Source organism: Cryptotermes secundus, unplaced genomic scaffold, assembly GCF_002891405.2.
Source record: "Cryptotermes secundus unplaced genomic scaffold, Csec_1.0 scaffold1552, whole genome shotgun sequence".
Lineage (NCBI taxonomy): Eukaryota > Metazoa > Arthropoda > Insecta > Blattodea > Kalotermitidae > Cryptotermes > Cryptotermes secundus.
In genome coordinates, this window is record NW_019721780.1 from 13,278 (window position 1) to 28,585 (window position 15,308).

At 42.8% G+C, this 15,308-nt stretch overlaps 1 protein-coding gene across 2 annotated transcripts in view; it reads left to right on the forward strand.

The window, feature by feature from the left end:
* Positions 1–15,308, forward strand: part of LOC111875793 (zinc finger protein 271) — a 62,623-nt gene that overhangs the window by 11,731 nt on the left and 35,584 nt on the right. Inside the window, exon 3 of one of the 2 annotated variants that reach the window (XM_033750218.1) lies at positions 1,653–3,474. The exons of the other annotated variant lie outside the window; for it this stretch is intronic. Within the exon in view, the coding sequence (XP_033606109.1) occupies positions 1,653–3,050 (1,398 nt within the window). The 3' untranslated portion in view covers positions 3,051–3,474. Of the gene's footprint in view, positions 1–1,652; positions 3,475–15,308 lie in introns of those variants that run through there. 2 annotated transcript variants of the gene reach the window in all.

Sequence of the window (15,308 nt, forward strand, 5' to 3'; positions counted from 1 at the left end):
AACGTTCGCACGCGCGGACTGTGCGACCAGGAGTCGAACCCCTGCCGTTTAATCGGAGATATCTCGATTATAGAAGGCCAAACCACATCACTGGCCGACTTCCTCTACTTCACAATTGAGGTGTCGTGTGTGCTTTTCGCGTGGGAATCGAAAGACCGTCCGCACAAAGTGCGTGAAGTGCGAAATCGGACTCTGCATTTCCGGATTTTTTTGAGAATTTCACATGAAGGCAACATTCCGGCAGATGATGCAGGTGGGAAGACAGACCGTCCATGCAGATGGTGGCCAAAAATTATATAAGTAGGACATGATTTTCTACCTTAAAAATGTATTTCAAATAACGTCCGCACGCGCGGACTGTGCGACCCCATATGGGGCCATTCGTACCGCTGACTTTATTCTTGCGACCCCATACAGGGCCATTAGTCGTTTAAAGGTTAAAATATGTCTTCAGTAAACCCACTTTATTTACCAAGCATTAAACCAACTTTTCAATGTGCCATCATCTGACAGTTAAGCTGTACTGATGTAACAATTGGAAGATACTGTTTCATTTTTCCACGTTAGTATACAAGAATACAGTCTGGAAAGCTTCCAGGACATGTGGCATGTGTATGTAGACTTTACCTTTGTGGTGGCCCCAAAGACAAAAATCAGATACATTCAAAACAAGCAAACAGAACAAACCCCGTGGCAAGGAAACTATACCGACCAAGTAAGTGCCGCTTGTCAGCAAAGTTAGTGCCAGCTTTAGTGGATAGAGAGTGTGGTGTGGTCAGCGCAACAAATCCCCACAGCCATTGATTTTTGGTTTCCTAGACCGGAGCCGCTGTTTCTTTGAAATAGCTCTTCAGTTATCCTCATGAGGCTGAGTGGACCCAGTTCAAGACCCACTACTCAGAAAATCAGGTAGCACTGGGAATCGGACCGAGTACCTCAGGAAATATAGCCAGGAAATCTGATCACTAGACCAAGAGGTGGTCAGACACGTTCATATCTGGGAAAGTGACAGCTGAAGCTCTCTATGTATTGTTGTTTGATTCAGAACAGTCCATGTGTCTGCATTAAATCTTTTGTGCATTGTACAATTGTACAACATTATGTGAGAGCATATAGGTAACATCAGTATTATTATATTAACCAGTACTTCTTTCTCGGAGGAAACACTGCTAAATGCTTCCTGAACAGCAGCAGCACATAATTGTAATGTGAAATGATATTCAAGAATGAACATGTGTGAGGAAAGTTGAGAAAATCCATTATGTGGAAGAAATGTCTCCTGAATTTTCATTTCTATACCACAGTACACAGTTGTCGTTTGTGTTTCATTTTAAATAGTACCCACTGCATGAGAGCTTGATTCATGGTTTACAGCACACAGTTTAATTAATTTCAAAATGTATATTGCTATTAGATAAAGAACATGCTGCTTATCATATAATAATTATTCACATAATTTATACATTTCTTTCAAACAATATTTTTTCCTATGTAAGTTTTGAGGTTTTCACCGCGATGACAATGAAGAAAGTCGTCTTCTGGGTTTAGGCACCGTGTATACACGGTGCCTAAACCCAGAAGACGACTCTCTTCAAAATATTTTCCTGTTGACATTTATAGTAATATTCTTATTTTTTCTTTTCCCAATGCAGAATAATGTCATTGAACATGGGTCTATACATAGTGTGGATCGTCCATATACATGTGATGTGTGTAGTAAGTCATTCCGTCTGCTTCGTCATCTGAAGGCACATGAGCGCAATCATGATGGAAGGCAGCGATTTATCTGTAATATGTGTAGTAAATCATTCAGTGAACGGAGTTCTCTGATTACACATCAGCGCATTCATAGTGGGGAGCGGCCATTTGCCTGTAATGTGTGTAATAAATCATTCACTGAACGGAGTTCTCTGAATACACATCAACGCATTCATAGTGGGGAGCGGCCATTTTCCTGCACTGTGTGTAACAAATCATTTAGCCAGCAGGGTAATCTGAAGGCACATGAGCACATTCATAGTGGAGAGCGGCCATTTTCCTGCAGTGTATGTAACAAATCATTCATTCAGCAGGGTAATCTGAAGGCACATCAGCAGATTCATAGTGGAGAGCGGAGGTTTTCTTGCAATATATGTAACAAGTCATTCAGTCAGCAGTATACTCTGAAGCAACATCAACGAATACACAGTGGGGAGCTGTCATTTTCCTGTAACATATGCAATAAGTCATTCAGTACACGGAGTAATCTTAAGTCACATCAAATGATACACAGTGGGGAGAAGTCATTTTTATGTAATGTATGTAATAAGTCATTCCGTCTTCAAAGATATCTCAAGGCACATCACAGATTACACAGTGAGGAGAGGCCTTTTTGCTGTAGTGTGTGTAAGAAGTCATTCAGTCTTCAGAGTTTTCTGAAAGCACATTACAAATTACATAGTGGAGAGAAGCCATTTTCCTGTAATATCTGTAATAAATCGTTCAGTCAGCAGTATACTCTGAAGCAGCATCAACGCATACACAGTGGGGAGCGGCCATTTTCCTGTAACATGTGTAATAAGTCTTTCAAAACATGGAATAATCTTAAGTCACATCAAATGATACATAGTGGGGTGCAGTCATTTTCATGTAATGTATGTAATAAGTCTTTCAGTCATCAGAATTATCTGAAGGCACATAACAAGATACATAGTCAAGAGCGGCCATTTTCCTGTGATGTGTGTAATAAGTCATTCTGTCTTCAGAGATATCTGAAAGCACATTACAGATTACACAGTGGAGAGAGGCCATTTTCCTGTAGTGTTTGTAATATGTCATTCAGTCTTCAGGGTCATTTGAAGACACATTACAAATTACATAGTGGGGAGAGACCATTCTCCTGTAATGTGTGTAGTAAGTCATTCAGTACAGGGAGTAATCTGAAGTCACATAAAATGATACACAGTGGGGAGCGGCCATTTTCATGTAAGGTTTGTAATAAGTCATTCAGTAGACGGCGTGATCTTAAGGCACATCATCACATGGAAGATGCAGAGAATCCATTGTCATAAGATGTACACCAGGAGGCTCTTACTTAGAACCACTGGGTTTTATCACTAGTTTTCAGAGATATGCAAAATTGTTTCAGGTATAAGTTACAGATTGCAAGGGGATATAAGTTGAGCGAAGTCTTTATAAAGTAATTATTCAAGGTCATTTTAAGAGATAATTGATGCATGGACATCAGTGTATCTTTGAAGTCACTGAGTCATACTCCCATCTTCACTTCTTAGAACATGTTTGGTACCAGTATGCATGCATACTGCAGTAATTCATTGTTCACTATTCCCTGGCATAATTGGTTCAATCTGATAAACTATGAACTGTCTTTGGAACAGCCCCTTAAAAGCAATCGAGATGTTAACACATTGCGGACCGGTGGTTTAAATGTTTAAATCACCCTGGGGACCGGCGTTTTTAAACCTGCTACCCCAACTTGTGCACTGTTCACTTTAAAAATTAATATAAAATCTCCTAATTAATTTTATGAACTGAAATTTTTGGAGAACACTTACCAGAGTCCTGGAAGTGCTTGCGCATGTGATATCTCTGGAAACATTCCCCTTTGTGAAGAGGCATTACGCAGAATTTGCACATGTAGGCAGTGCTACTCTGCACACACACGGCACTGCCTAGAAGGGTGTTTCTTCTTGCAATATTCACTCTTCACAATTTTCACGAGAATATGTTTCCGCATATCACCCGAGAGTCGGCCAGGGGGTCTACTTGAGGCCTCTGGTGGGTGCGAACAGATGGCCCCGGCTGCACTACGTCTGTGTCTGACACAGGTACTGCCGCCACCATGATGTCAGTAGCCCAAGCTTTTGCCAGTTTCAACAGAAATGCTTTGTATTTAAAGTAGAATTTCTGTTCACCTTTTTGAAAATTGCACAGTTTATAAGCCACAGTGCAACTTTCTTTGTCCATTTTACTGTTTTCCTAGGAAGGGAATAATAGGCCAAGAACTGGTCGGCCCTATCAACTCCTTTCATATTATACTCGGAAATACAAAGAGGCTTCTTTACTTGCCCGTGTCGTCTTTGAACATCGACCATGCTCAAATTGTTAATAGTGGAAACCATATTCACAACGCGAGTATCCCTCCAGGACTGAAGAAGAATGTCCCCCTTCCTCCTGAATGCGGTGTCGCCACGTTTCAGGCGTTTACATTCCTCTTTCAGATCTGGAGGGAGGCCTCTGTTTACCCTAATTGTACCACAAATACGTACTTTCCCAAAGTGGGGTTTTGTCCACTTTATCCCATGTAGCTGTCCCAACACTCGCACTTTCAACGGAGCTCTCACTTTCACTTGACACATTTTGGGCAGCCCTGTGGCCCCCGTCACTGTCACTGATAATGGACTCGCTATCAGAAGACGAAGCAGTTGGCAAATCTGATAGCTCACCGGAGAACATATCTAATATTTCCTGTCCTCCGAGAGATCGCAACTGCTTTCGTCTCAGCCATGTTGAACTGGTAGCTGCGTGGTTCATACATGCAAGCTTGGATTAGAACAAAGCCAATTTTGTTTAGGTTGTGAGAGGAAATGACTCTGGTCAAGTTACTAGATAAGGCGGCAATCATTCCCGAGGTCATCTACGCAGTAGTTACGATTCAACGAAGCCACACAGCGATATATAGCGTTTTATGGCCCGCCCAGTCCGCAACGCTTGGAAACGTAGAGGGCCATATGGCCCGTCCGGTCCGCAGTGTGTTAAGTCAGGTTAATAAGGCGTCTCTTAACAAGTCAATATTATGCAATTCATTGTTCTGGGTGAACATACCCAGTGCTTCTTGTGCTGCATGTGGATATTGGGCTGGGCATCCCTAAAGCTGATACCAAATTATATGAAAAATATCAATTGGAACTGCTTCTAACAAAACTGGTATTACAGTTATTGTGTTTCTGGATATTATGTATCATCCTGTTTTGTTTAAAAGAACACACAACATTTCGGAGACCAGATTCTGTCTCCATCTTTGGGTGGAACTTACTCAGTTGGGCCCATTCAATAGGCATAATCCCTATCTCCAGACCAAATGTAGTATTTTGCTTTAAATAAGAAAAAAATAATAATGTCTAGAAACACAGTATATGTATTAATATACTTTTGTTACAAACTTTTAATACTGGTAATGTGTCTCGTAAGAAGTGCTACATTTCAGCCAAGTTAGTGAACCATCAAGAAAATGTGGTTCAGTGACATGCTCACCTGGGATACAGAACCACACATTAATGCTTCATAGCCTTTGTTTGGACACATCTCTGAGCCAGTGTGGATATTTAACTGACCAATAATGAATGATATGTATGTTAACCTGGCCATGTTAGTGAATATCAGAGGAGTAATAAACTCTCATCTTTTCTACTCTGAATTGCACATTGACAAAATTCTTCTTGATTCCTAAAATCCCATCTGTGGAGAGTTATATGATGAAAAATGTATTTCTTATATTTCAGTCTCAATTTTATAGTTTCTTTTGAGTACCTGTGTCTTATGAGCTCATAACATCTATGGATATCATAACGAAGGAAATGCACATCATCACAACAAATATAGCAGTCTACAACATGTGATGCTCATAAATGATATTGTAAAGTGTTTCGTTACTGAAGACGCCGTAGAGATGGTTAATTGGTTTATTTAACAATCTACAAGTAACGGCTACAATTACTTATCACACAGTTGCGGGGTTTCACAGTTTATAACCCTAATCGCATTAATCTGTTACCACTGTTGTGGGGTTTCATGATTTATAACCCTATGCGCATATCAGCTCACTCTGCCTTCAGTAGTCTACACGTTTACAGTAGGGGAGCTATGTATCACTGTATCACACACTCCCAAATACACAATCACACACACGTCCGGTTCTTCTTTCCGCGATGGCTGCTCTACTCCAACTGTAGTCGGCTGACTGGAGAACTGTTGATAACACACTCGGTCGTCTACTACTTAACTCTGCGGTAGCCACATTACAAATGACTCTCGCTTGCTGCTCAGCCGGCTTTTATTCCGTTCGCTGTTGCTAGTGTGACGTGGCGTATAGCCTAGCAACGCTGTTACCCCTTGGTGACGTCACCGCTGTTGACTCGCTTTGCGTAGCTTCAAGGTTGCGGGGACTCGGCTAACTTCGGCTCCGCTCGTGACGTCACCGCGGGGAGAGTTGCGGGGTGATGACTCGCCTATTACGCGAGCGCTACGTTACCGCTACGTGCCGCTGGGGATGTAGGGGTCAACATGTCACACTGCTCCCTCCTTAAGGCTGTTCGTCCCGAATAGCCTAACGGTGCATCCCCGTTCCTTTGCTTCGGAGGCTGTTCTTGCAGCATCTGTTCTCCGGTCGTTACAACCTCTCCCTTCTTAAGATCAACTCGTCTCGAGCGGTTTCCTTTCAGCTCGCCAGAAGATCCAGTTGTGTCCCATTCATCCATCACTTTCATTCTGTGGCACATTCACTCTCTCTGGGGAGGCCGGTTCTTCTATTTTTCCGGCTCCTCTTCTGTGCCCTGCGTCTTTTTTCGTTTTGGAGGGGGTCGTCCCCTCCACAAGGTCCAATCCTTGCCGTGTCGTAGGCAGACAGAAAATCCGGCTACTCGCTTGGCGATCTGCAGTCTTGCAGTTTTTCTCATATCTGCTTCCTTCACATATCGCGGCTGTCCGCCGCCTAGGTCCTTCACTTCATTTCCGCGTTGTAGTTGCTGTCTCAGGCCTCGGTTCCTGATGCCAGTGTTACGTTCCGGGCCTTTCCACAGTCTTCCCGAACGTCCGTTTCTTGGTGATTTCCGGTGCGACCTTATTCTTGATTTGTCCCATACGCCTGTGTCCTACACAGCGTGTAATCTTTATTCCCGTGGCGGTCACTTCTTTCCGCTGGCATCCGAAGGTTCCCAGGGGAATTTCCTTCTTGAAGGCAATTCTCCAACGTCGTACCACTGTCGCGTGACGGGATGTCTTCCTGCAGGGGGCAGCCAACTTCATCCGGGGTCCACAGTTTTCGCGTGTCGAATTCTTTATATTTCGTCGATGTCGGTCCTTGCGCCTTTTCTGCCTCGGTTCTCCGACCGGCATTACTTCGGCGTCTTGTACGGGTACCTCTAGTAGTTCTGCCGCCTCAGGTTTCCTGTGCACTGAAGCCGGCTTTTCATCTTCTGGACGTGCCTCAATTTCTCGGCAGGCCATCTTCACTCCGACCGGTATTGCAATGGGGACCTCTTCTTGTTGTGCCGCCGCAGGTGTCGTGTCCACTGGGCAGGCCACCGTCTCCTTTTGGGTAATCGGCATCAATTGATCTTCAGGTTCACTGACCGGTATCACTGCGACGTCGTCTGCAAGGACCTCTTCTTCTTGTTCCGCCTCAGGTTTCATGTCCACTGGGGCCGGCATTTCTACTTCTAGATGTGCCTCCATCTCTTGGCAGGCTGTCATCTTTTTCTGCCAGGCATCCTTATTAGCTTGCAACCTTTTCTCACGCATGGCGGCCGTCCTTGCTTTGATGGCTTTCGTCTCCGCTTGGATAGCTTCTCTTTCTGCGGCCATTTCTTCTCGCCGGGCCTCTCTATCGGCGTCTAATATCGCCACTAGGCGTTCAAAAATAATTTCCATCTCCATCGTGCGGTAGTATAATTCGTTGCGGCGTGTTCAAGATCGTAATCGCACTTCTGACACCAGTGTAACGTGTTTCGTTACTGAAGACGCCGTAGAGATCGTTAATTGGTTTATTGAACAATCTACAAGTAACGGCTACAATTACTTATCACACAGTTGCGGGGTTTCACAGTTTATAACCCTAATCGCATTAATCTGTTACCACTGTTGCGGGGTTTCACGATTTATAACCCTATGCGCAAATCAGCTCACTCTGCCTTCAGTAGTCTACACGTTTACAGTAGGGGAGCTATGTATCACTGTATCACACACTCCCAATTACACAATCACACACACGTCCGGTTCTTCTTTCCGCGACGGCTGCTCTACTCCAACTGTAGTCGGCTGACTGGAGAACTGTTGATAACACACTCGGTCGTCTACTACTTAACTCTGCGGTAGCCACATTACAACTGACTCTCGCTTGCTGCTCAGCCGGCTTTTATTCCGTTCGCTGTTGCTAGTGTGACGTGGCGTATAGCCTAGCAACGCTGTTACCCCTTGGTGACGTCACCGCTATTGACTCGCTTTGCATAGCTTCAAGGTTGCGGGGACTCGGCTAACTTCGGCTCCGCTCGTGACGTCACCGCGGGGAGAGTTGCGGGGTGATGACTCGCCTATTACGCGAGCGCTACGTTACCGCTACGTGCCGCTGGGGAGGTCGGGGTCAACATGTCACAATATTATACTTAAGATTTTAAATTTAAATCACAAAACCAGGAAAACATTGACAGAAGTTACGACAGTGTACAAAACTGCAGCAAATTTGCCAACTATTTTAATGCACCTGATGATGGCCAGATAGGCTGAAACATATTGTGCAAGAGATGGATTAAATAAAGACTTGCATCTTGAAACTGTTGAGTCTTTAAAATTTCAATTTTTGAATTTTAAAACTTTTAGTCTCATTTGAACATCAGACGGCAACAAAAACATGAAAATAAGTAGACAGGATTCTAAAACAAAATTATGTACTTCCATACATTTCTCCAGGTCAAATGAGATTGAATAGTAGGTAACATGTATGATTTGAGGGCATTACGTATTAGTTATTCATTGTATCTCAGAAGAACATGATGTACAGCTATATTCAAGTGTGGAGCGTTTGTGTAGAGGGAAGTTCCCTGATTGTGTGCATCTCACACACACACACAGTATATTTACAAAACGTGTACAACAGTGTTGGGATACAGGAACTTTACATGTTAGGAAATGTGTTAGGTGTGAACATATAACAAATGAAGTGAATGAAATATCATGCTGGTTGCAGTTCAGGCAATTGCAACGAGAGTAGTGTGAGTCAAGAATTTTACAAGTTTATAAGTTTCATCCCTTTTTACCTATTGCTTTCTCGTTTTTTTGGAAGTATGGCATGATTGTCTGCATCTAGTAAGCGGAATGTGCTTTTGTCTTCTCTGTCTTGTGGCGTTATGTATGAGTCGAATTCTACTTCGATGAAGTCTGAGTATTTGTATCTTCAGTATCACTGGTGTCCAATTGTTTTGAGGGTTAGTGCTGGTTTGTGAATGTCGTCTATGAGATAAAGTAATCGTAGGGATGGCACTGCAATAAAGATTAAGATAATTGCTGGGATAACTGTTCATGCTACCTCAATTATTTGGCCTTCTAGCATGAATCGGTTGATGTTTTTATTGAGAGCTAAGGTGGTTATTATGTAGGCCACTACCGTGAGGATTATTAAGATAATTATTAGTGTGATCGTGGAATGAAATTAATTGCTCTATGATGGATGATGCTCTGTCCTGTAGGTCTATGTTTGCCCACGTTGTCATTTCTAAAAAAAGCTTACGAGCTTTATGTATGGAGCTTAAATCCACCGCACTTATCTGCCAAAATAGATTAGTTGGTGTTAGTTATTTTAATATGATAATAGTCGGTAGTTTTGAATATCTGTGTTCTGCTGGCGGAAGGTTTTATAGTCATTCAGTTGAGTTTCTTGTTTGTGTTGGGAAGAGAATTTTGTCGCTTTTTTCTTATTCTTTCTCAAATGACGAAGATGAATATAAGGACTCTTACGAATGAGATGGTTGCTCCGACAGAAGAGACGATGTTTCATGTTGTGTATGCGTCTGGATAGCCTGAATATAGTCGAGGCATTCCTGCCAGCCCCAGGAAGTATTGTGGGAAAAATGTTATGTTTACCCCTACAAATATTACTATGAATTGCGCTTTCAGTCACTTAGGGTTTAAGGTTAGTCCTGTGAATAGTGGGTATCATTGAATAAAGCCGGTATCATGGAGGATGATATCGATTGATGAGTTTGCTAATACTACTCTTGTTAGACCTCCCATAGTGAACAGGAATACGAAACCTAATGACCACAGGCACGTTGCTCTATATGATAGTTGTGATCCGTAAACTGTTGCTAGCCAGCTAAAAATTTTAATTCCGGTTGGCACTGCGATGATTATGGTTGCCGATGTGAAGTAAGCCCGTGTGTTAACGTCTATTCCTACTGTGAATATTCATACCACAAATCCTAGGAGACCAATTGCTAGTATGGCAAAGATTATTCCTAGGTTTCCAAAAGCTACCTTCTTACCTCTCTCATGACAGATGATGTGCGAGATTATACCGAACCCTGGTAAAATTAAGATGTATACTTCTGGGTGTCCGAAGAATCAAAATAGGTGTTGATATAGAATTGGGTCTCCCCCGCCAGCAGGGTCGAAGAAGGATGTGTTTAGGTTTCGGTCTGTTAGTAGTATGGTGATTGCTCCTGCTAGAACCGGTAATGATAGTAGTAAGAGGAGGGCTGTGATTGCTACTGCTCATACAAATAAGGGAATACGATCTGGTCTCATGTTTGTGGGTTTTATGTTAATTGTTGTTGAAATAAAGTTTACCGCTCCTAGAATTGAGGAGACACCAGCCAAGTGCAGTGAGAAGATAGCGAGGTCTACCGATGCCCCGGCGTATGCAATACCTCTGGCGAGAGGGGGGTAAACTGTTCATCCCGTTCCGGCCCCTCTTTCTACCATGCTTCTGGTTAATAATAATGTCAGTGACGGCGGTAGTAATCAGAATCTTATGTTTATTCGTGGGAAGGCTATATCTGGGGCACCGAGCATTAAGGGCACTAATCAGTTCCAAACCCCCCAATTATGATTGGTATTACTATGAAGAAAATTATTACGAAGGCGTGGGCCGTTACGATTATGTTGTAGATTTGGTCGTCTCCGATGAGAGACCCGGGCTGCCCCAGTTCAGCTCGAATTAGTATTCTTAAAGACGTTCCGGCCATTCCTGATCAAGCCCCAAAGATGAAATATAGAGTTCCAATATCTTTATGATTAGTTGAAAATAACCATCGGTTAATAGTAAATAGAGTGAGGTTGATAAGTGATAGATTGTAAGTCTATAAAGGGGGCTTGCCCCTCTACTCTGCAGCCTTGTATTCATTTTCGTGATAGTAGAATGCAATTCTAAAGGGGTGGGCAGGCCACTAAGGCTTAAAGAAGTCTCTTTATTTATAGCTTTGAAGGTTATTAGTTTTTTTTAACTTAAGCCTTTGTTAGCTGATGTTGATGGTTATTGTACACACAGTTAGGCCCATTATTGACGCCGAGGATAGCATGACCCCGTATGCAACGGGCTTGTTTGTCTTGAGTGTCTTGAGCCCCCACTTTGTTTCATCGTACAGTGTGTCCTGTACGCAGTCACAGGAGAAGGACACAATATACACAAGAATATAGGAAGAGTACTCCCATAGGAGAGGATTGACGTAACTCGCGAATTTGAAGCGCGACGTATAGATGATAAATCTTGAAAAGTTTTAATATATAAACTTTATTATTATACATGACATATATACATTTTAATCATTTTATAAAGGAGACGTGATGGCGTACAGTGCAATGGTTTGACGTAAATAAAACCACACCTGAAGATGGCACATTAGTGCCGAAACATGTAGTTAAGAGAAAGGTGAAATTGTGTGCGCTGTAAGACGGTTGGTACAAATACACATCATGAATCAGAAACCAGATGGATATAGCAATAATATTGTCGTGTGAATGGGGTACAAGTGACGAAATGACGGCTTCTAGTTCAGAAGATTGGATTTATTGACAGCTTGGTTACACCACTCAAATTGCAGCTCTCGCTCATTTACACAGACACAAGATCTTCTAATCCACTGTTGCAAACACCGTCGCACACGTGAAATCTTCTACATCACACTAGACATCCTCACGGGCAACCTTCTGTATTCCTCCATCCGCTTCGCTTTTTTCCGCCACTCTCAACTGCTCCTAACTCGTACTCAATACCGAATCAACAAGTCATACTGTTTGACATTTACGGCCTTGTTTTTGAGGGGCGCCCTCTCTGACGAGAGGACGGGTCTGTATTTTATATATGCTTCTGGCCCTTGCCAGCGCAGTCTTTCTCGGATCCGAGTCTCTTGAGACTCGCGACCATATTTTACTGTATCAGATTTGAGACTTCCCTTTTCGTCACCTCCTACGACTCGCAGGGTCACGGTGGAGGTATTCGACACCGCCTCCACACGGGGTAATCTCATTCAACTGTCTCCGGCGGCGGCTACATTTTAACTCCTGAATCAACAGTCAAAGTGAAAGTCACATTGCGACTGACGGTCAGTCAGTCAGTAAGTCTTGGTGTCGAGCCCCATCTGGGGCTCATGACCAGATATTTATTACTGCTTTACCGTTACGGTCTTGTTTTTTGGGGCGCCCTCTCTAACGAGAGGACGGGTCTCTGAATCAACAAGTCAAAGTCACTTTGCGACTGACGGTCAGTCAGTCTGTCTGTCTTGGTGTTGAGCCCCGATTGGGCTCATCACCAGATTTTTTTCTTTATATGAAAATTACTGTCCTGTTCATTTGGGGCGCCCTCTCTGACGAGAGGTCGGGTCTGTCATTTGTCAGTCATAGTCTGTGTTAGTAAGTCCACTGTCAGTATTTACATATACAGGGTGTCCCAGGAGGAATGGACCAAACTTCGGGAGGGTGTTCCTTATGTTAAAGTATGCCGATATAACCCAAAACACCTATGTCCAAAGTTTAAGGGTTACGGAGATAATGGCCAGAGAAGTGTGAAACTTTGACCGCTGTTACACACTTGTTGATTACAAAATACATATTAAAACTGGCAAGAATATGTGGATTCTGTAATGTTAATAATGTATGTAACATCAAACTAACTTGTGAGTGACGTGAAGCCATAAAATTGAAGTACAAAATACTCGCTCGCCATGTCATAATTGTCCTTAGGGTTTCCAAGCACTATACATGACACATGACTGGCAAGCGCTGACCTAATATGGCTGTCTGCGCATACTGGTATCAACAGACCACATAACTGTACTAAACAAACATTCATGGAAAATCTCTTTTGGAATTTCGTTTCCATTATCTCTTGTGGATTATTATGGAACCACGTATGCACATTTCGTAAATTANCCCTTTCAGAGTGCACAGAAACACTTGCAAGAGAACCAGTATCACGCAATGTCTGGTGAATTCGCGTAAATACACTTCGAGATGGAATCCTTCGATCGGGAAAACGCCTTTGGTATTCTTCAACAGCAGCACGTGCATTGCCACCGCAAAATCCACACACAAAATGCATATCACAATACTCAACGTGTGAAAACACAAAAGGCATTTCAGCAACACCGCACAACTACACGTAATTTACTAACCATTCACGACGCTGACGCAAGATACACTGTAAGCCTCTGTAAGTAGCACATGAGATTACGGCTAGTGTTACATCACCAAACTCAAGGACAAACAGATAACAGTCACAGCTGACAGGTACAGTGCGTGGACCCGCTAGAAGACCACACTTTTCTCGGGCCATTATCTCCGTGACCGTTCGACTTTGGACATAAGTGTTTTGGGTTATATCGGCATACTTTAACATAAGGAACACCCTCCCGAAGTTTGGTCCATTCCTCCTGGGACACTCTGTATTTACAATTTAATCTTAATTCTTATTTCTATGTACAATATATACAAGGCCTCTGTCAATGCAGGCTCGGCACAGCAGATTATGCCCTATTTCTAGTAGTATTCGCTACCTGAATCAACAGTAAAGAGTACTCTCGTTATGTAGCTTCCGTCTTGACCACACAGAAAACGTGTTTACTGATTGCCTAGCAACAGTTGCTGCACGGATTCCCCTATTGCGTGACATGACAGCTTAGCGGGGATGGATGTTCACCGAGCGTTGTTATGCAATGAACACTCGTTGCTACGGATATTCCTATGCAACGGTCTCAACAATTTCCATTGTTTCGTTGCCCAGCGATGGACGACATATAACACGCCACAGTACCTTCAGATAAAGGAGAAATTTAAGAAACACAAGAGAAATTGTTTATAATAGAGTCTGGAACGCCCCACGAACAAATAGGAGTCTTAGGAGCAGCTCTATGCTTGTCACTTTAAAATTAAAATCAAGCAGGGACCCAACAACTACCGTGGGATAACGAATCTGTAAAAAGAAATATCAGTGGCATCCAGGCTGCTTCTCTGTATCATCAAAAGCAACTCTGGGGCCTGTGTAGATATACAGATATATATATATACATATATAGATGAAATTATTGGGGATCATGAGTGTGGGTTTCGACATAAGAGATCAGATCTTTTGCATTCGTCAGATATTGGAGAAAAATGGGAGTAGGATGAGACAGTACATCAGCTATTCATAGACTTCAAGAAAGCCTATGATTCAGTTAGGAGGGAAGTATTGTACAATATTCTGATAGACTTTGGGATACCCATGAAACTAGTTTGCTTGATTAAAATGTGTTTAAACGAAATGTATAGTAAAGTCCGTGTAGGTAAACATTTGTCTGATAAATTTCTTATCCAGAATGGTCTAAAACAAGATGCTTTATCGCCACTCCCTTTCAACTGTGCCTTAGAATATGCAATTAGGAAGGTCCAGGGAAGCCAGGTGGGTCTGAAACTAACGGAACATATCAGCTGTTGGTCTACGCCGATGATGTGAATCTACTGGGTGATAATGTAGATACCATAAAGAAAAACACACAAACTTTAATTGACGAAAGTAAAGAGGTTGGTCTAGAAGTAAACACAGAGTAAACTAAGTATATGTTACTGTCTCATCACCAAAAGGCAGAGCAAAATCATGACATAAAGAGGTGTTTTGAAAATGTGGCACAGTTTGGGAACAACGATAACAGATCGAAACCTGATTCAGGAGGAAATTAAGAGGAGATTGAACTCGGGTAATGCTTGCTACCATTCAGCCCAGTACCTTTTGTCTTCTCGTCTGTTGTCCAAAACATAAAAATTAGAATATTCAAAACTATAATTTTGCCTGTGGTTCTGTATGGGAGTGAAACTTGGTCTCTGACATTAAGGGAGGAATATAGACTGAGGGTGAAGAAAGCAGTCTTCTGGGATTTGGCACCGTGTATATGGAGGACTTCGAGGAGAGGGCACTTGACTTCGCCCCACACAAGCCCCGCTGCTGGTTTCGCTACGTGGACGACACCTTCGTCATCTGGTCACACGGTCCCGACAAGCTCCAGGACTTCCTGAACCACATAAATAGTATCAATCAGTGCATCCAGTTCACAATGGACACTGACACT